We start from the raw sequence: 18,463 nt of genomic DNA, 5'->3' as shown, positions 1-18,463 counted from the left end.
ACAATATTACTGAGTTTATTGTCCTTTTTCTCTGTCCAATAACTCCATTTCTTAATCATTATGTTAGTTTGATAGAGCGGCAACTGATATACTCTCCTAATAATAGGATTTAGTTATTTGCAATTTCAAAGCTTAAAATCTAAAAATCAGTGTCTGCATTCAGTTGTATTTTATGCAACTACAGTATGCTTTGTAATATCTTTATATGCCTTTTGTTTTAGTTTTCTTATTAGTATAACATTGTTAGAGATAGATGCACAAATCAATCGCGAATTTGAAATGGAGCTACTTGAGCTAAATTCTATATTTAATTTTTAAGAAATCTATTTTTTATATATAAATATTAATTTATAATCTCATAACTTAGGATTAAAATTTCGAATCATAATCTAAATCGACCTATGAAAATTGAATAAATTAAATAATTTGAATTATATGTGATGGAATAGAGTACTCTTATTTGAAAAAATAAATAAGTACTACGATAAAAAAACCACTAAAAATAATATATTTGGTGTTAATGAGTTTCTTTTCCGCGGGTATTAACTAGTTCGAAAGCTATAAAAGAGACACCACCTACGCATTTTAGAACTCATCACCATCATATTACAGAAGCCCGCTTATCATATACGCTACCGGCGCATCTTAGAGTACGCCACCGGAATGCTGATCTTAACTGCCTCGGTGACGATGTCCGATGAAAACCCAAAACCCTGCTTAAGTCTTCCGCTGATCTGTCTGCAGTTTTCCAGAAAGAACTTGTTGGTAATCAATTTTTCCGGCGACCAGGTAATGCTACTGTTCTTCCCATCCATTAAAAAAGAAAGAAGGAAAATTCGAGAACTCGGTGAAGTTATACATGGGTATTCTTGGAACCCTAAATCAGATTATCTTGGAATTCGAGACCTTGATTAACTTGGAATTCTTGCATGCATTCTTTTTAAGAAAAAAAATCAAGAACTTGTAGTTTTCAAGAATATTCTTAAATGCATATTTTAAGGAAATCAAAGAAATTGTAGTTTTCAAGAATATATTGGCATTGCACCTATCAAGAAATCTTTTGAAGAAAATTATGTTGTTAGTCTCGCAGTGTGTGTCAAGAATTTGTTTTTTACTTTTTGAACAGCCTGGATGTTTCAATACTTCTTATGATTTACTAGGTAATGAATGGAAATTTGTGGAGTTGTTTTGGTAGTTCAATTATAAAAAGTTGTGATTTGTGTATTTTGAATGAAGACACTCAATTGGACATACTTTCGTAAATGCCCTCAGTGGCCATTTTCCTTGTATGGTCTAGAGTTTTTTATTTTTTAACATGGTCTAGATTTTTTGATTTTGTGCCAGGTAAGAGAATGGGGAATTGCATGTTTTCTGATTTTTTTGATGTGTTGAGGATCGATAGAGGTGGGCTGCTGAGAATATGGCAAGTCGTGCTTATATGCAGATTTAATCACTTAGACTAGTCTCACAAAAGGCAGTGAACGGTGGGGCTCTTCAATGAGTTCTTATGTTCCTTTGTTTGCTACTTCTGATGACGATGTCATATCCTTTATATGAAAATTGATATACCTTTTCTCCTTGTAGTATGCTGTTCCGTTCGTATATCACAACTCTATTACTTTTTTCCATGAGATTTATGAGACTGTTCTTTTTATGTTTGTTATTCTTATAAGTAGTTACTCCTAGTTTGAACTTATCCCACTTTCCATCAGGTATCTGTTGCTATAGGCATTGGGACCTTCTATGTGAAGGTGGATGACGATGGTAAGTTTTAGTTTCTTTGACATTGATCTAATATATTTTGATGTGCAGAAAGTTCTGTTCAATTTATTATTTAATTCATCATCTGAAGTTGTACTTTCTTTTGAAGAATGTGGTGTTTCACGAGATGGACTGGTGCTGATGGGAGAAAAGTATGGTAATCTTTTTGCAAAATGTTGGACTGCCATCAACTTTTTTTATAGTATTGATGTTGCTGAACATAATTTCTTTTGCCTGACAGCTATGATGTTCATAACTTGGACTGATTGTTGTAGTCTATAGGATTGCATGCATCATTACTCATCTGATAAGCTGTTTGACAGTTTGTTGTTCACCCACATTCTCAAACCTTTTACTACACTTTATAGCTTATTCTCTTCAATATTCATATTCCTCCCTCTGAAGGATATATGCCTGTCTAAATGTGGAAACAAAGCATGACAAGCACTTCTTCTCAGACTAGTTATTCCATTGTGAGGAATCAATAACAGTTTATATCAGTTCGGTGCACCATTTTGTTAAAAGCAAGAATGATTATTGAGGATTTAATGTTTTCAAGTGTCATTTGTGCTCATTGTCTCTTCAGGTCCTTTTTATGTTTTAAGTGGGTTGATTATAGAAAGTGAATTATGAAATGTAACTTATAAGGGAAGAGCTTTTTTGTCCTAATACCATCAGTAACATGACAATGCTAGAGGTTCTCTCTTTTTGAATTATAAGGCCTTGAAGCTTGAATAGCTGCCAACTTAATTTGGAAAGCTATTCATGACATCATTCATGCTGTAGGAAATACTCCGCTAGCTAACAAGATTCTCTTGCACATGTTTCCTAAGAAAATAGTTGTTTTCTTGATACTACAGGTTCCATGTTATTTTTGTGCGTCAATCTAACTAATGTTGATCTTTTAGAATTGCTTCAACAGGTTAGTCCATGTACACTAACTAGCTCTCATATTTCACTCCTTCATTTAATTAACTCTAATCTTTCTCGTGTGGACTGGTGCTGATAGGAGAAAAATATGGTAATCTTTTTGCAAAATAATGGACTACCATCAAATTTTCTATTGTATTGATGTTGCTGTACATAATTTCTTTTGCCCGACAACTATGATGTTCATAACTTGGACTGGTTGTTGTGGTCTATAGGATTTCATGCATTACTCAACTGATAAGCTGTTTGACGGTTTGTGTTCATTAGTTTTTTTTTCCGCCGATGTCACTTAAGCTCCCGCTATGCGCAGGGTCCGGGGAAGGGCCCGACCACAAGGGTCTGTTGTACGCAGCCTTACCTTGCATTTCTGCCAGAGGCTGCCCTTTTTGTTCTTTTATGTGTTGTTTGTGGTTTTACTTGTAATTGGGCAAAACTTGTATGACTGTACACAACACAAAATATTGATGCTTACATTTTGGTTTTGCTTTTATTATAAAATGTTCATGTACATCTCTTTCCTGGTGCTTCAGTTACAATAAAATACTTTTTTTACCTGTACCGCCTCCCCAAAAGAAAAGGAGCAGCTTTGGGGGGGGGAGATGAAATATATTTTTTATTGATCACTACTGTATCTAGAGATGTTTTGATTATTTATTCTAGCTGAAGTTGAGCTGGAACATACATGTTGGTTCTTAGGTACTTCTAGCCCAGCTTATGGAGACATTGACAGAAGGTGCATTTCAGTTTCGCTGAAACAGGTCTAGTGTTTCACACGCCGCCTCCATGTTTTATTGTAATTCAGGTCAGTAGTACCTTCTAATCGATCTGCTCTGCTATACAATAAGTAATATGCTCATGAAACCAAAATACAACTATAGATGAGCTCTGCCTTCCAATACAAAATGTGTACTCGAGATTGAGCACATATAAAAACAATGTTGTACGTGATATCATTTAACAAAACCTTTAAATGTAATTGTGTTCCTTATGTCTCTAGGAGTCAGACAAAGGATACTGGCATGTACCAACTGCCTCACAACTTGAATCTGAAGAGGAAAGGACGTGGTTGTGCATTAGGCGTGCCAATTCACCTTTGGCAAATCAAAACTCTGCCAGTGTAAACATATGTAAGTGCCTTTTACCAAAAAAAATGGTGAACCGATATAAGATAGTGTTTTGTGAAGTCTGACGGATTGACCAACTGACCTAAATGCCAAATTTGGGTCAAATATCCTCCAAAAATACCATGTACATGTTGAGAATATCATCTTCTAAACTTACTGATCCCCATTCCTTATTATTGTTTTCTAGCTAAAAGAGTGAAATATCAAAAGGACACTGGATATAGCCTTAGGATTTGAATGAGTGATTTGAACTCAAAAACTTCGAACTTGCTGTATTTTCAAACTTCCCCTCCCCAGCTCTATGAAATCTCAATTACTTATAAACTTATGTGTCATATACACCTTTCTGTTTGTTGTCCGTTCTTCTGTTTTGTTGTATATGCAATATTGCGTGAAAGAATTGTTGGAGACTCTCTAATAAACAACCTTGGAGATGGAATGTTAAAAATAAACTTAATTTTAAGGTATCAATGTATTGGTCGACTATTGTCTAAAAATCAACAACTTATGGGAGCTGAATCAGGTTCCACCCACAGGTATTTCCAATCAACTAATTAATGTGAAATCTAATCCATGACCAAATTAGCAATAAAACACCGACATTCCTTTACTTGCAGTCTGCTTGGTTGATTTACTTCACTAATATCATCTTTGTACAAGTTTTAAGTGAACACTCATGTGCCTGGTAAATTGGTGATGCTTTTGTATCTTATATTCAGGACTACTTTTTGAATTTGATCCCCAAGGTATTCTTGGATTGGAGAAAGTCTGTAGTCTCAAGATATTTCTCTTTTGGACACATGTGGCATGCTTAAAAATCTGATCCGGGATTAGCAGCAAGTGGTTATATTGAGAATTAGAGTTCTGATTGCGAGCAATTAATTGAAGTGTTATAGCTGAGTATCATAGTTTCTGTAAACTATACAAAGATTCGAATATTTTTTGGCATGTGTTCTTCTATCTTTTCACATTATAATAAGAATGCCCCCGTGATTGTTCTTAGCTATTTTTTGCATTACAGGAGTTACATTCTTAGAAGTTGGTGTATCTAATATTCTACCATCCAAACAACTGATGTGCAACATCTTCGAGGTTGGTTCTCTTTTCATTAATATGGAGATCCAGATTAGCAATGATGTGGCCTACTAGAATGATCAAAAGTTTTCTGGGGACAATCCCTGTTACATCAATACGATTTTCCTTGCATTGGCTGTAATAACTTTTATCTCGGACTACCTCTATTCCCTTCTTTCTTTAGCTATGGTGAACAAAGATTTGAAATACAAAGTTCCATTCTCTGTTTTTTTGGTACGTCGGACTCATATTACAGGTCACTACCAACGAAACATTTCATGTCTTCTTCTAATGTCTTATGGTGTGATGTTTCCAGAGGTGTGACATATACCTTACTCAAATCTAACTCCATTGGGCTGTTATACAATACCAAACACATTTAGAAGAAATGGAATAAGTAGAAGCTAAAATGATTGATAGTTTCAAATCTTACAAATTATATCATACACATTAGAATTATGCCCTTGATGAGTTGCAAACACCCGATAAAAGCTATTCTGAGACTGTCATCCTTATATTGGCTTTTTGTGTTATAGCTAAATATCCAATACCACTGTCCTGATAGCTAATTTATGTCTTTTTTCCTCATTGTGCTTGCGATTGGACTCGCTAATGTGTTCAAAGATTAGAAGACGATTAAAATCCTCATTGTGGTCTGTTTAAATCTAAAGAGCATGCAGAAGTTGCTACACCAGAAGAAACCCACAGATTGTGTTGTTGTGGTTGAAGAGCTATGGTTTGTGATTTTACCTTCTGAAAAATTGTATCTTGATTAATGTGTGTTCTACTTTATTATTATTCAGTTTGTTCAATTGGTTGTGTGATATATTTAGGTGGAAAGCTTCGAATTTTTCAGCTCTCAAAAGAACGGGCCTGTGTCATTCTTCAATGTATAGAATCAGAAGTTGTTTTCTTGCGGTAAGCTGAAGCACGTAAAAGAGTTACCAAGGTGGAAATAGGCTGTCAGAACATGAGAAGCTTCAAAAACTTGTTTTAAGTTGCACATAATATTGCTTAGTATAAGTAAAACCTATACTTTAGATCCAAAGTATATGTGAACTTAAACATTTATTAACAAATGTGTATGCATTAGTATATTTGTCAGATCAATATTTGCCTAAGTAGAAGTGCAAAAAACAGTAGGCGGAGAATCTGCAAAATCAATTGATGGATGCTATTTTTGGGCGACTTAAATAAGGTAGAGTTGCAGAATGCTTTTCATCTTTATAGTTGAATTGGATGTCGTTGGATTAAATTAATTCAATTTCCTTTTGCTCTGTGGCTATTGTGAAAGTTAGTTTTGTATAATTGTATAAATGTAAGTTGCAGTGTTGGGCCCATGCTAAGCACGGCCACATGCCATCTAATTTGGAAAGAAATATGACGTTAATAGTGTGGCCAATGAACCTCTCGTGTGGTCCAGGGATGTCAATGTTTCAGACTCCTCCATTCTTGGATATCCAAGACTGCATTTGGTGTTCCAAACAATTCACACTTTGGCACCCCAAGATTTGATTCCTATTCCTTTGCCAACCAGCAGTATCCATGTCAGAGAGCAAAGGTTTACATTAGTGTCCTTTTTCTCATGTATAGGAGCAGATGCTATAAGATTATATAATGTTCAATGTGCATTACTATATGCTCTACATTGATCTGAAATCCATGTCGCTCTTTTGTTAAATATTAGTACCAAGTACTATTTGTTCTTATTTTATATTGTTGGATATCCTAAGTGCTTAATCTAAGATCAAATTTGCAAACCAGGAAACTGAAGTACACCACCTTTGCTCAATAGCTCTGGTTTTGGAAAGTCTGCATTTGGTTAATCAGAAAGGAAAGTAGAACAGCATCATACAATCCATTTGTGGAATGCAGACTTATCAAGATAAAAGCCATGACGAGTTGAGGTTTGAGGACTACCAGTTAGGTGCTAAAGGTATCCTTAACTGTTCTCATATATTAACAACATGCTTTTTAATTTCTCCACTTGTGCATTCTTGATAACTGAATCTGGGCATGTTCCTTTCGTATTCTTCTTTTTTGGTAATGTGTTTATGCTTCTTTGTGGGTTTCATATGTTGGTTCAAATTAGTTGATATATAGTTTATGTGGTTTCATTTATTCTTCTCCATATCCATGATATATACTTGAGAACACGAAGATCTGCTTCTATATATTGAGAACACTTTTTACTTCCAGCAATTTTTCATGTTTATTATCGCGAAGAGTTCTTGGTATTACACTCTCTCCTTTTCAATTTTTTTGTCCGGTTTTGACTTGCTGGAATTTAAGAAAGTAAGGAATACTTTTGAATCTTGTGGTCTTGAAATAAAGATATGTAGAATATACCGAAATGTGCTTTAATCTTTTGATCTTAATCATGCCATGTGAAAGTTGGAATTATAGAGTTGCCAAAACAGGAAAGAAACATTCTCTTTTAAACGGACTATAAAGAAAACTAAGACTAATAAAGTAAAACGGAAGAAGTTCATAGACTACCATAAATGACCAGGTGGACAGATAGATAGTGTTCACTCGTATTACTCTGGAATACTAGTAGTACTCTTATTAAACTGCCCTTTGAAAAAAACTATCCTTAGACTTTAAAAATTTTAAAGCTTGGTGCAATCTTTCGAAGTGCTAGTAACTTAATTAAAAATTTGACTACCTATTGTCACGGTATTTATTCATCTTATGTGGATTCAGATTCTGCTTCTTCAAATATGTTATTGCTACCTTTATATGTGCATATCTTCCTGTAATTAAGTTGATTAAACGAATTCTTTGGCTCTGTCCAAATACACTCAGAAGAAAGACCACTTAAGCTGTTGCATAGGAATGATCTACATACACTCGTTGAATATGTTATTCCCATGATTTCTCTGCCAATTGGATTAAGTACAGCTTTCTTTATCGCCTGTGGTCCAGGTGAGGATTGAGATATGTAGATGCTACACCCAATACTGCCAGTTTCATGAAAGGGGAGATCATATTTACTTTTCTAGAGCAGCGAGGCGGCTTTGGGATTGGCTGAAAAGCTAAATCTGCTCCTTGTGAAAGTAGCTATGAACATTGAGCTGTACTTTTCTCCATAAATGTCGGTAATAACTGCAATATCTCAGTGGGATTTCTTGTGCCAACTATTGATGCCTTGTATAGTTGTCTTTAATTAGTGATTAGCAAATAAATGCAATCTGTTTACCTAACTGCAGGGACATTAGCCTTTAATGCAGCAATGAATGCTACATCTAGTCGAACACAAAGCATATCTCCGGGCTCATCCACTTTACAAACATTTGGAAAGAAATATGACGTTAACAGCGTGGCCAAGGAATCTCTGATGAGGGATGCCAATGTCTCAGACTCCTCCATTCTTGGATATCCAAGAGCTCCTGCATTTGGTGTTCCAAGCAACTCACACTCTGCCACCCCAAGATTTGATTCCTATTCCTACTTCATATTTCATGAAAGGGGAGATCATATTTACTTTTCTAGAGCAGCGAGGCGGCTTTGGAATTGGCTGAAAAGCTAAATCTGCTCCTTGTGAAAGTAGCTATGAACATTGAGCTGTACTTTTCTCCATAAATGTCGGTAATAACTGCAATATCTCAGTGGGATTTCTTGTGCCAACTATTGATGCCTTGTAGTTGTCTTTAATTAGTGATTAGCAAATAAATACAATCTGTTTACCTAACTGCAGGGACATTAGCCTTTAATGCAGCAATGAATGCTACATCTAGTCGAACACAAAGCATATCTCCGGGCTCATCCACTTTACAAACATTTGGAAAGAAATATGACGTTAACAGCGTGGCCAAGGAATCTCTGATGAGGGATGCCAATGTCTCAGACTCTTCCATTCTTGGATATCCAAGAGCTCCTGCATTTGGTGTTCCAAGAAACTCACACTTTGCCACCCCAAGATTTGATTCTTATTCCTTCGGCCAACCAGCAGTATCCATATCAGGGAGCAAAGGCTTACTTTACTTTATGTCCGTTCAATGTGCATTACCATATGCTCTACATTGATTTGAAATCCATGTTGATCTTTTGTTAAATATTAGTACCAAGTACTATTCATTCCTACTTCATATTTTTGGACATCCTAAGTGTTTAATCTTTAGATCAAATTTGCAAACTAGGAAAAGAAAGTACAGCACCTTTGCTCAAGAGCTCTGGTTTTGTAAAGTCCGCATTTGGTATTAATCAGAAAGGAAGCAGAACAGCATCATACATTGCAACTCCGGATATAGATTGCACAATACCTGATGGTGCAAAAATTCAATCCATTTGTGGAATGCGGACTTATAAAGATAAAAGCCAGGAGGAGTTGAGGTTTGAGGACTACCAGTTAGGTGATAAAGGCATCCTTAACTTGTTTTCTTATCTGTAGCTGACAAAGAAATTTACCTTGTATTTCATTAACTTTTTTGATACTTCATGGATGACTTTGCAGGTCAGAAATGTGGTTCTTCATGTGGTATTTCCGGTACACAGGGATTTGGTATCATCGACAACACACGGCCTTTCATATCACCAGTATTTAACCAAGCAACTGTTGATCAACTTTTTTATTCCCTTTTTCCAAGTACATTTGTAGTGGAAAGAGCAGAGGTTGACTCTCTATCAGATGAAATTTCTACAGCAACTGCATCTACCCCATTTCCCATATATTTCCCCCCAATACATCATTGTTAAACTCTTGTGGCACTGGAAGTAGAGTGGAATCTACTGCCTCAGATGTTTCTTTTTCTCCGTGGATCCATTCAAGGCCGTTTGCACCTTTAAATCCATCTTCCAATTCTTCCACTACCTCCACCTTTTCTCCATTAAGGAATCCATGGTCTTTATCAACATCTGTCCCTCTATCTCCATGTTCAGTCTCACCTTCCACATATCCTTTGTTAGCAAAATCATCTGCCCATGTTTTTGGTCAAAAGAACTCTTTTTCTCCCACTCCTGTCTTAACTACAGGAGGCGCTCCACAATCCACATTATGCTTGCATTGCCTAAAGCAGTCTCAGCCTACTCCACCAGGACTTTGTAATGTTTCAAGCACTCCACTTGCTGTGAGTCAAAATACTGTAAGTGTTTCTCAACGTATATGCAATTAGATCTCATTTATATATATATATCTGCCATTTGCTTTCTGTCATAAATAATATAAAAGGCACCTTGTAGTCTATAAAATCGGTAAAGGACTTCTATTGTGATGTTGTACATCTAAGTTGCTGCTACTCTTTGCAGCCTCTGTTCTTTGGTCCTCTGCAGCCAGAAATGACTCCTAAAGTTGGAGCAATACTTCCAACAACCAACGCTTCTCACCCATCAACAAGTACTTAATGCAGTATGTCTTGCTCTTTTTGAAGTTGTTAGTATGTTGGATTGTAATCCATGTAACTAATCCTCCCAGCACCTGTTTTTTTTAAGAAGGTGCTAGTTGCTCAGAAATTGGACAAGGAATTTGTCAGCCAAGTATCAATGACCAACAGTGAGTATCAAACTTAACCATCTATTGTTTTACTTTACTGCGTGTGTTATTAATTGCCTAATTTTGACTTCTAGACTTTCCTGACATTCTTTTTATTTCCGCTGCCTCAGTTATTACTTCAGAGTCTCGTTTTAACCTGATCGTTTTATTCTTCTTCTGTCTCTTCTTTTTTTTGCCTCTGTGATCCTTTTATTTGTACTTTCTCATGCAGTAGCAATACCTTAACATATTTTCAGGTCTTACTTTCCGAGAATCATGGAAGTGAATGCGTCACCAATTATGCCTCCTGCTGAAATACAACCTTCAGTCCAAATCTCGGTTGAGCACCCGAATTTGGCAACATCCATCCAGTATGGAATTTCTGGTTTACCTGTAAGTTTCACATTTCTGAACACAACTAATTATAATTAATGTTGCTGCTGGATGTGTTCAATGGTCCCAAACCAAGTATCATACTCACTAGCAGTTACATGATGTTACTGGGATGTCTCATTACTATTGCTATAAATGTTATGCACCTTGAATGACAGATTTATTTATTACCTTTATTGTGTTGTAATTACTGATGCTTTCCTGTCAAGGTAGATGCAACTGCGTCTAGTTGCTGGCCTTTGGCTTTATATTTGTTCGGTTTTACTGCATCAAGTAGGTTTATATCAATTAATTCCAGTATTTCTCCAATAAGATATAAACATTAATATAGTTGTCCAAGTTCCAAACAAACTCTTCAAAGTATCAGGCATGATTATGTTTTTATAGCTTCACTATGATTTTTAAACTCATATTGGTTATGTTTAAGGTGAATACAAAGGTTATAGGCTATTATGAAAGATTCTCCTGTTGTAAGTTCCAGGTTTCTAACAACCCTGCTCCGGTCAGACGAAGATCTGCGTTGATAATTCGGAATTCATCTCTAAGTCAGCATAGGTTGCCACCTCAGAAATACAAACCTACAAGTGATAAACCAAAGGTGAGAAGTATAATTTTATGTGAGACATGTTTAGTAGTTAGTGGGCATGCTTTGTTTGATGGACCAAAAGTTTAAGTCAAATAAGATAAAACACAGATCATATGCAAAGATTGCAAGTAGGGGTATTCTTTTGGTGAAAAAATATAGGACAGTCCATATTTTCCTCTAATCCAAGTGAAACACTTGAAAATTTAACAGGACTATAATATTTGTTTATGTAGGTACCCTTTTTCATGGATAACGAAAACATTTCTGGTGTACTAAGGACAGAAGTCATCATCATTCCAAGGGAAAATCTAAGGGACTGGGTTCGTCCTACCTCAGAATTTCCACTGGGGGCTGATTCATCTATGAACAGTAAGCTTTCTTTTTTAACAAGCGTTCCTTTCGTTGATTGGTTCAGGTGGTTTCTAATAAATGCATAAGTCACTTATCATAGTTACGTGTAATGTTTTAATGGATTACTTAATATCTAGTATCACTTTATGCCTGCGCCATCAAGATCCCATTTCCTTAAAGCTCATTGCAGGGAATCTCTAATAAGTTCAAATTATCAAATTAAAACCAATTAGCTTCATGGATTGGTGATTCTTTGCAAGACTTTGGACACTAGAAAAATTATCATCTGTTATCTATTTGAGTATATCCGAGGATATAAAAGTTGACTTGCTATTTTACAAATTCCAAGAATTATGAACCAAACTAACCAAGTTTGCTATTTAATTGCGTAATAATTCCCTTTTCTGTTTAAAATGTAGGGATGCATGACAGAGACAAAGGTGATAAGCCCAATTTAGAGGCTGAAGAGATGCATCTTGTTAATTGTGGTGATAAGCCCAACTGATATATTTTTACAATTTGCTCACTTTGAGTCTGTCCCATTTACTTCTTTTGTGCTTATTCTGTCTTAGTAGTAGTCTTCCACCTTCTCCTCGTCCATGAACATGATAAATATTAGGGTGGGAACCATTAAACTTTCAAATAATTTTATAAAGATGTGTTTAGTCCAATCAATTAGTAATTAGTATTTTTAATTTATATAATATTTTTTTTATATGATAGAGATAATCTTTTCATTCTGTTTTGTAAAATTTAAAATTTTGGGCCATTTTTTTTATATAAAATATAAATTTATAGGATGTTGTGTGGTTCAGGATTAATATTTCAAAGTGATTTTGAATTAATATCTCAAATGATGTAATAAGTTTTATTGTTGGAAAATAATTATTTTTAATATGAACAAAATAGTGAAATAAGAATAAGAAACTCAAATAATGTTAACCTATTTTAAAAATCATTAATAAAAAGGGCATTTTTTATATCTATTTTATTAGTTGAAAAGTCATTTTGAGCTAAAAATCTAGAGATAGAAATATTTTGAAACAAAAATATAGTAAAACATAAAATGACCCATTCTAAATAATTCTGATAAAAAACATACATTTCTCTTATGTTCATTTGATTTCTTGATTTGTTTTTTGTTGTTTTGAATTTTCTGGCTTTCTGCATTGTGGCTTGGTGAGCTCATTTTTTTTTTCATTTTCGTGCACCTCTGGAGCTGATGTGGCACCTTCAACAAAATAAGTAAGATATGTTTGTAAAAATTTTTAATTCTTTTTAAATCTTCTTATTTTCTTTATCTTGAAGAATACACGTAAAAAAAAATAAATTTCTTTTTCCTTGTATTTAAACTTTTTAATTTTTTTTATTGATTTTATTTTCTCTGTCTAGCCTTTTGATTTGATTTCAAATTTAACTCCAAATGCCTTGTATTTAAAATAGGTTAATTTCGTATGAATATCAAAATAAGAGAAAAAGTTCAAATAAGACATAAAAAAAATTAAAATGTTAAAAATAAAGGATACTTTTTAATTATTTTATTTTTAAAAAATCACATAAGTTTTTAAAAGAAATTAAAGGTGAAAAAATAAGAAATAATGAAAGAAAAAAATTAAAGTGGAGAAGAAATTAAAATAAATATTTTACATTGAAAGAAATGAAAATAATTAAATATATATATATAAGTTTTAATATCAATAATTATGTGTACTAACTAATTATAAAGTTATCAATTAAAAAATGACGTGTCACTCATCACTTGCCTTAATAAGAGTGTGCACACTTTCTGTGCCGCGTCAGCTTTTTCTTCTACATATATTTCTATGTTACCTATATTTATCGATTTATAGTTTTGTAATATCTAATTAATGTTAAATTATTTAATTTTTAAATTAATTCACTTTTGATTGATTCTTCAACTTAGCTACGTACATTTGTAAATGTTATTCTATAAATAAAGTATTAATAATCTAAATATAATATATTTTTTGTATTAGAAGAAACAAAAAAAAATAAAAAAAAAATAATTTGGAAAAGGTATTAAATAAAATAAAAATTTTGGGGAGGAATTTAATTTGGAAGCATAGCTTATTTATATACCACCACATTGCCATTTATTTACAATAACACCGACGTCTGTTCTTCTTTGTTGTCTCAAAAAATGTCGATATTTACCGCCCGCTCCAAGTAAGTAAATATTCATCCCTTATGCCTTTAATATTGTCTTGTGTTTCTGGGTTTTTTAATTTTCTTGATAACTGAATCTTGAGCTTCTCTGGAATCTTGCATGTTGGGGTCTCTCCATATCCATGATTCTTGACAACAAGAATTTTTTCTCATATATTGAAAAACACACTTTTTAATTTATCCACTTTCTTGCATTCTTGCATATTCTTGATAACTGAATCTGGGCATGTTCCTCTCTTTTTATTTTTCTTGTTTCCGTGTTTATGCTTTCTTTGTGGGTCTTGCATATATGGTTCTAGTTAGTTGATATATTGTTTATGCGGCTTAATTTCTCCTTCTAATCTGTTTCTATATATTGACACCACTTTTTACTTTCACCAATTTCCCATGTTTTAGTATCGCGAAGAAGTACGTTCTTGTGTGGTTTTCCTGTTTAAAGATATCTGACGTTCACCAGGTGTTTGAGAAAATGTCTTAGCTAGAAAAATCATAATCTATTAGGTAAAATTTGAAATTTAAGAACCTATTTAGAAACAACTAAATTCATTGTATTATGATGGTTTCCTTCGTTGATATCAACTTTAAAGGGGATTGGAGTTGGTTTGTTCATGATTATTTTTTCACTCTGCTTTCATCAAGCTGAATAAATCAGAGACTTATTACTAATTACTGAATAAATCAGGTCTGAGTATTAGCCTGCCACGACAGGTGTAAATTGGTTTTGTGACAAAAAAAAAATTACTCTTTAACAATGGCACAATTATGACCGAAGGGAACGGTTTGAAGGGAAATAAAAGACTCAATGAAGCCTCCTCATAATCAGGAGGGAAAATTCTGGCTGAAAACAATTCAGGACAACAGGATGCGGACAAGACCAAACAAACAGAGACAGTTACCTTTTACTAGCTCTTCTCCTTTGTTGATTCCACTGATTTAGTTTTGATGATCGTTGAAACTATTGCAACTATCGGCAATGGGGATTGTCCCTGCCCATTATGACAAGTCTTTTTGGATAATGGACCGACTCCTTCAGACAAAATCAAAATAACAAAGATGTGCTTGGGGTAGTCTCCAGGGTTATGCTTTGAACATTTTTTAAATATTCTAAGTCCTTATTTTATCTATTGTTGATTGAGTAGTTCCCTCCTGAAAATGAGATCTTCTAATTATCTGTGTAATTTCATATAGGTTTCATTGAGATTTGTCTACTTAGCTTTGGGATTGTGGCCAGCTGCATTTTTTTGTAAGTTCTCATTCCGCCTTTACTAAGCATAGGCAATTTTGAATTATTATTGAAGTTAAATTAATATGAGTGCTGTTTAGAGGTCCCTTGTTGGATGATCTCTGGTGAAAGACAACCTTCTCGAATAAGGAGTCTCTATCTGAAAACTATTTTGCGGCAAGATTTAGCTTTCTGTGATAAGGAAACCAATATGGGAGAGGTGGGGGGGGAGGATGTCTGGTGATGCTCTTCTTATACAAGACGCCATGGGTGAGTAGGTACTCATGCTGAAAAGCTACTCTACTAAGCCCTTCTTTGTGAAACCACTACATAGTAATTTGCTTTCTACATAAAAGATCCTTTGTGAGGATATGATTGCTCTTTCTATTCTTGATATTATTTCCTTAACTGTGGCAGGTAGGGAAATTTGTATAGCTGACATCAACATTCCTTGCGGGCTTTGTCATTGCATTTACCAAAGGCTGGCTTCTCACACTTGTTATGTTATCCATCATTCCTCTACTTGTCGTCATCTTTGGTGGAGTGATGTCCTTCATCCTATCTAGGATGGTGTCCCGTGGACAAGATGCTTATGCCAAGGCAGCAACGGTGGTTGAACAGACAATTGGCTCCTTTAAAATGGTATGTCATAAGTTTAAATTATTGTGATGCCCATGCTCTGATGAAATTTATATTGGGGGTAAAACAATTTTTGTTTCACTTTCTTTTCAGAAAATAACCACCAGTAGATGAGATGTATCTTGTTTCCTTCTCAGGCTGCATCTTTTACAGAGGAAAAGCAAGTTGTGGCCAGCTATAACGAGTCCCTAATTAAAGATTACCATTCAGGTTCAAATGAAGGGCTGGCAAGTAGATTAGGTCTTGGGTCGCATTTTGCTACATAAACATTTTGCTATTATGTACTCCAGCTATGCTTTGTCTATCTGGTACGGTGCAAGGTTCATCTTGGAAAAAGGATATATTGGTGGTCAAGTTCTCAATGTTTCCGATGCGAAGCTTCTCCATTAAGTAGCAAGCGATTTACTTTTTAAGGTACACTAATTTCACTATGCATAAGTTTGCGAGTGATTATACTGGAGGCAGTTAGTGTTTTTATAATAAACTAATAATAGTATAAGTGTACTAATTTGACGGGGCTTCTCAAAGCTTGCAGTACTGTGCTTAACACGTGCAATGGGGATACTGTACTTAAAAAGGGAAGAGATGAACCAGGACAATACTTATAATTCTTTCTATTTCTCCTTTTGGTCGATCATCCCTTCCCTCTAAGGACGTGAAAATAGGCGGAGCTGGAGAGTTAGTGAGAATTGAGGAGCATAAAATGATTTTTTTGATTAATCCCATTCCCCTTTTCTAATTCTTCTTTTCAACGTTGTAGTTTACATATTCCTCCTTTTAGAAGTTTATTTCTTGAAATGTATTTAGCTTGAAACCATAACTTAAAAAATTATGATAAGTAAATTTTTGTAGGGAGAATTTTCTGCAAAAAGGTGTGATGCTGGTGGTGAATTGGCGATGCATGAGAGGAATGTAAGTTTCAAATTCTATTTTTATGAACTACATTGATCTCTAAGACAGCCCCGTTAACATTTCAAGTGAATTGTTCTTTAATCTTTAACTTGCTTCCATTCAATTGTTATTAGAGTAAGTCCACAGAATATTATAGTCTCTTCAGTTCCGTAAAGCAGTTGCCAGTTTTTCAGCTTTTTCTCTTTGGAAACTATTTCCCTTTTCTTTTCCAATTTTTTTCCCAGACTACTTGGTGGGATGAATAGGAAAGTTCTCGATCTATCCTTCAGGTTGAAGCCAAAGGAACTTTCTGTTTAGACGGCTTTTGCTGTAGGATGTAGAACTCCCAAAAATCGGAAAAGTGTAAAAGCAATGGGGGCAGTTAGGCTTGTTTTCAATTTGAAGCTGAAGTGCCAGAAAGCAATACTACAAGAAAGGCTCTATGCCTATTCCTAACTTCTGATGTAAGTGCTTAAAAGTTGAAACTGAAGAAAGTTGAAGAACTGTGAAACCCCTATTCTTCAGGGTTCAGATCATTTACTTATGTATTTGAACATTTGGAGAAGAGAGTGTGAAGATGACATGCAAGAAGGAAGAAATAAGAATAAAACTGGAAATAAACCTGTTGTCTTTTTCGGTTTGATAGTGGGATTTCATTTAGTTTGTACCATAGTACTATTTTTTTTAAAAAATGAGAATACACAAAGGTATCATTAGCACTCCCTAAATCAGCACCACTTTTTTAAGGGTCACCAATTAGTTTGCTCTATGCTATCTTTGTTTACCTCGTTAAATATATACTGACTTCAAGGAATTTTTATGTTGTGCTTGATTGGTGGCAGGTAGGACATCACAACTGATATCTTCTTCTCAGTTGGGAAAAACTTGGTCCATATAGTTGTGCTTCTTATGCAACTAATGTTCTAAATGAAACTTACAAGATGACTGATTTATTACTCCAAAATAGTGTTTTTAGTTTACTCTTCTAAATTTTCCATTCTTTTAAAGTGCATCTCCGTTCTCCGGGTTGTGTGTACTGAAGGACCTGAGAAAAATTAGAGAACTGGGTGCTATGGGTGCTTCGTTCGATCATGGGGAGGATGGCAATCTGCATCTAGCCAGGGAAGGGGGCCACTCCCATCACCGAATTGTCTATGCTGCTGATATTATAGGCAGAGAGATAGAAAGGGCCCTATTAGAGGCAGATGTTAAGGATCCTAATAGATATGTGTTTGAACACCATTTTGCTATAGATTTGTTGACCACTCAGGTAAGTTTATTCCTTTGTAGCAACTGTTTGCATTAGTTATTATGGTGAAAACTTTTCTGTTCTATCATCAATTTGGTCCAAAATGAAGGGTTGTTGCTTTAATCTAATTAAACTTGGCATTATTCTTATGCTTATGTGTCATAGTTCACTCAAATGACATGCATTCAAACAGTTGCTATGTTGGTGATATCTGGTTCTTTCACCAATAACTTTTATCGTTCTTTGGGTTTAAAGATATTCATGATTATGATGTATGAATTTGTGTAGGTGCATTGATCATGATTCAGAAGATGTACCAATGGAATTTAACAAAGTTGCAACTTTACTACATTTGATCTTTATGTTGTGAATAGTGTACAGAGATTTGCATATGCCACTGTTTGTGATAATTGACTTCATATAGATACCTGAAAAATATTAGATCTTATACCTGTAGAAGTGCTCCCTGAAGCTCTATTAATTGGCGCTATTACTTTCAATTAATATGTCTTAAAAATAAATACTCATCAAAATGGGCATTCAATGAGTTGTTAAACTTGTGCTTGTCTTACATTTTTATTTTCCA

At 34.5% G+C, this 18,463-nt stretch overlaps 2 protein-coding genes across 15 annotated transcripts; both read left to right on the top strand.

Annotated features, from left to right (window-relative positions):
• The first annotated feature begins 530 nt into the window (after positions 1 to 530).
• On the top strand, positions 531 to 8,335 carry LOC129874897 (uncharacterized). 4 transcript variants are annotated; one of them, XR_008763029.1, is made up of 12 exons: positions 531 to 789; positions 1,345 to 1,484; positions 1,713 to 1,764; positions 1,871 to 1,913; positions 3,388 to 3,493; positions 3,689 to 3,818; positions 4,837 to 4,907; positions 5,514 to 5,625; positions 5,723 to 6,450; positions 6,654 to 6,825; positions 7,818 to 7,990; positions 8,102 to 8,335. XR_008763029.1 is itself a non-coding variant. In XM_055950281.1 (7 exons), the coding sequence occupies exons 1-5, from the start codon at positions 664 to 666 to the stop codon at positions 3,442 to 3,444; spliced, it is 345 nt and encodes a 114-aa protein (XP_055806256.1). In that variant the 5' UTR covers positions 531 to 663; the 3' UTR covers positions 3,445 to 3,493; positions 3,689 to 3,818; positions 4,352 to 4,416. The 4 variants fall into 4 exon arrangements, 2 of the variants coding, with proteins under 2 accessions (XP_055806256.1, XP_055806255.1); XR_008763030.1 differs by having other exon boundaries at positions 1,871 to 1,918; XM_055950281.1 differs by lacking the exons at positions 1,345 to 1,484; positions 4,837 to 4,907; positions 5,514 to 5,625; ... (2 more) ...; positions 7,818 to 7,990; positions 8,102 to 8,335 and adding exons at positions 2,622 to 2,683; positions 4,352 to 4,416 and having other exon boundaries at positions 1,871 to 1,918.
• Positions 8,336 to 8,354: 19 nt separating this feature from the next.
• Positions 8,355 to 18,183, top strand: LOC129874895 (nuclear pore complex protein NUP98B-like). 11 transcript variants are annotated; one of them, XR_008763025.1, is made up of 10 exons: positions 8,355 to 8,480; positions 8,590 to 9,244; positions 9,346 to 9,973; positions 15,065 to 15,119; positions 15,200 to 15,376; positions 15,516 to 15,740; positions 15,831 to 16,151; positions 16,590 to 16,649; positions 16,874 to 17,092; positions 17,471 to 18,183. XR_008763025.1 is itself a non-coding variant. In XM_055950278.1 (9 exons), the coding sequence occupies exons 6-9, from the start codon at positions 10,636 to 10,638 to the stop codon at positions 12,192 to 12,194; spliced, it is 462 nt and encodes a 153-aa protein (XP_055806253.1). In that variant the 5' UTR covers positions 8,355 to 8,480; positions 8,590 to 9,244; positions 9,346 to 9,973; positions 10,137 to 10,236; positions 10,323 to 10,380; positions 10,617 to 10,635; the 3' UTR covers positions 12,195 to 12,431. The 11 variants fall into 11 exon arrangements, 5 of the variants coding, with proteins under 5 accessions (XP_055806253.1, XP_055806254.1, XP_055806251.1 ...); XR_008763027.1 differs by lacking the exon at positions 16,874 to 17,092 and having other exon boundaries at positions 17,471 to 18,180; XR_008763028.1 differs by lacking the exon at positions 16,874 to 17,092 and having other exon boundaries at positions 17,637 to 18,179.
• The last annotated feature ends 280 nt before the right edge of the window (positions 18,184 to 18,463 follow it).

Source organism: Solanum dulcamara, chromosome 11 (genome assembly GCF_947179165.1).
Source record: "Solanum dulcamara chromosome 11, daSolDulc1.2, whole genome shotgun sequence".
NCBI lineage: Eukaryota > Viridiplantae > Streptophyta > Magnoliopsida > Solanales > Solanaceae > Solanum > Solanum dulcamara.
The sequence above is the reverse complement of the archived record's forward strand: the minus strand, read 5'-3'. Positions and strand labels throughout refer to the sequence as shown.

Excerpts from the sequence above, each read along its gene's own strand:
- LOC129874897 (XM_055950280.1), top strand. The coding sequence starts at position 664 with ATGCTGATCTTAACTGCCTCGGTGACGATGTCCGATGAAAACCCAAAA. Across the intron at positions 790-1,712 it reads TCAATTTTTCCGGCGACCAG|GTATCTGTTGCTATAGGCAT; the intron begins GTAATGCTACTG and ends ACTTTCCATCAG. Across the intron at positions 1,765-1,870 it reads TGTGAAGGTGGATGACGATG|AATGTGGTGTTTCACGAGAT; the intron begins GTAAGTTTTAGT and ends TTTCTTTTGAAG.
- LOC129874895 (XM_055950276.1), top strand. Across the intron at positions 10,753-11,227 it reads ATGGAATTTCTGGTTTACCT|TTCCAGGTTTCTAACAACCC; the intron begins GTAAGTTTCACA and ends TCCTGTTGTAAG. Across the intron at positions 11,708-12,108 it reads GGCTGATTCATCTATGAACA|GGATGCATGACAGAGACAAA; the intron begins GTAAGCTTTCTT and ends TTTAAAATGTAG.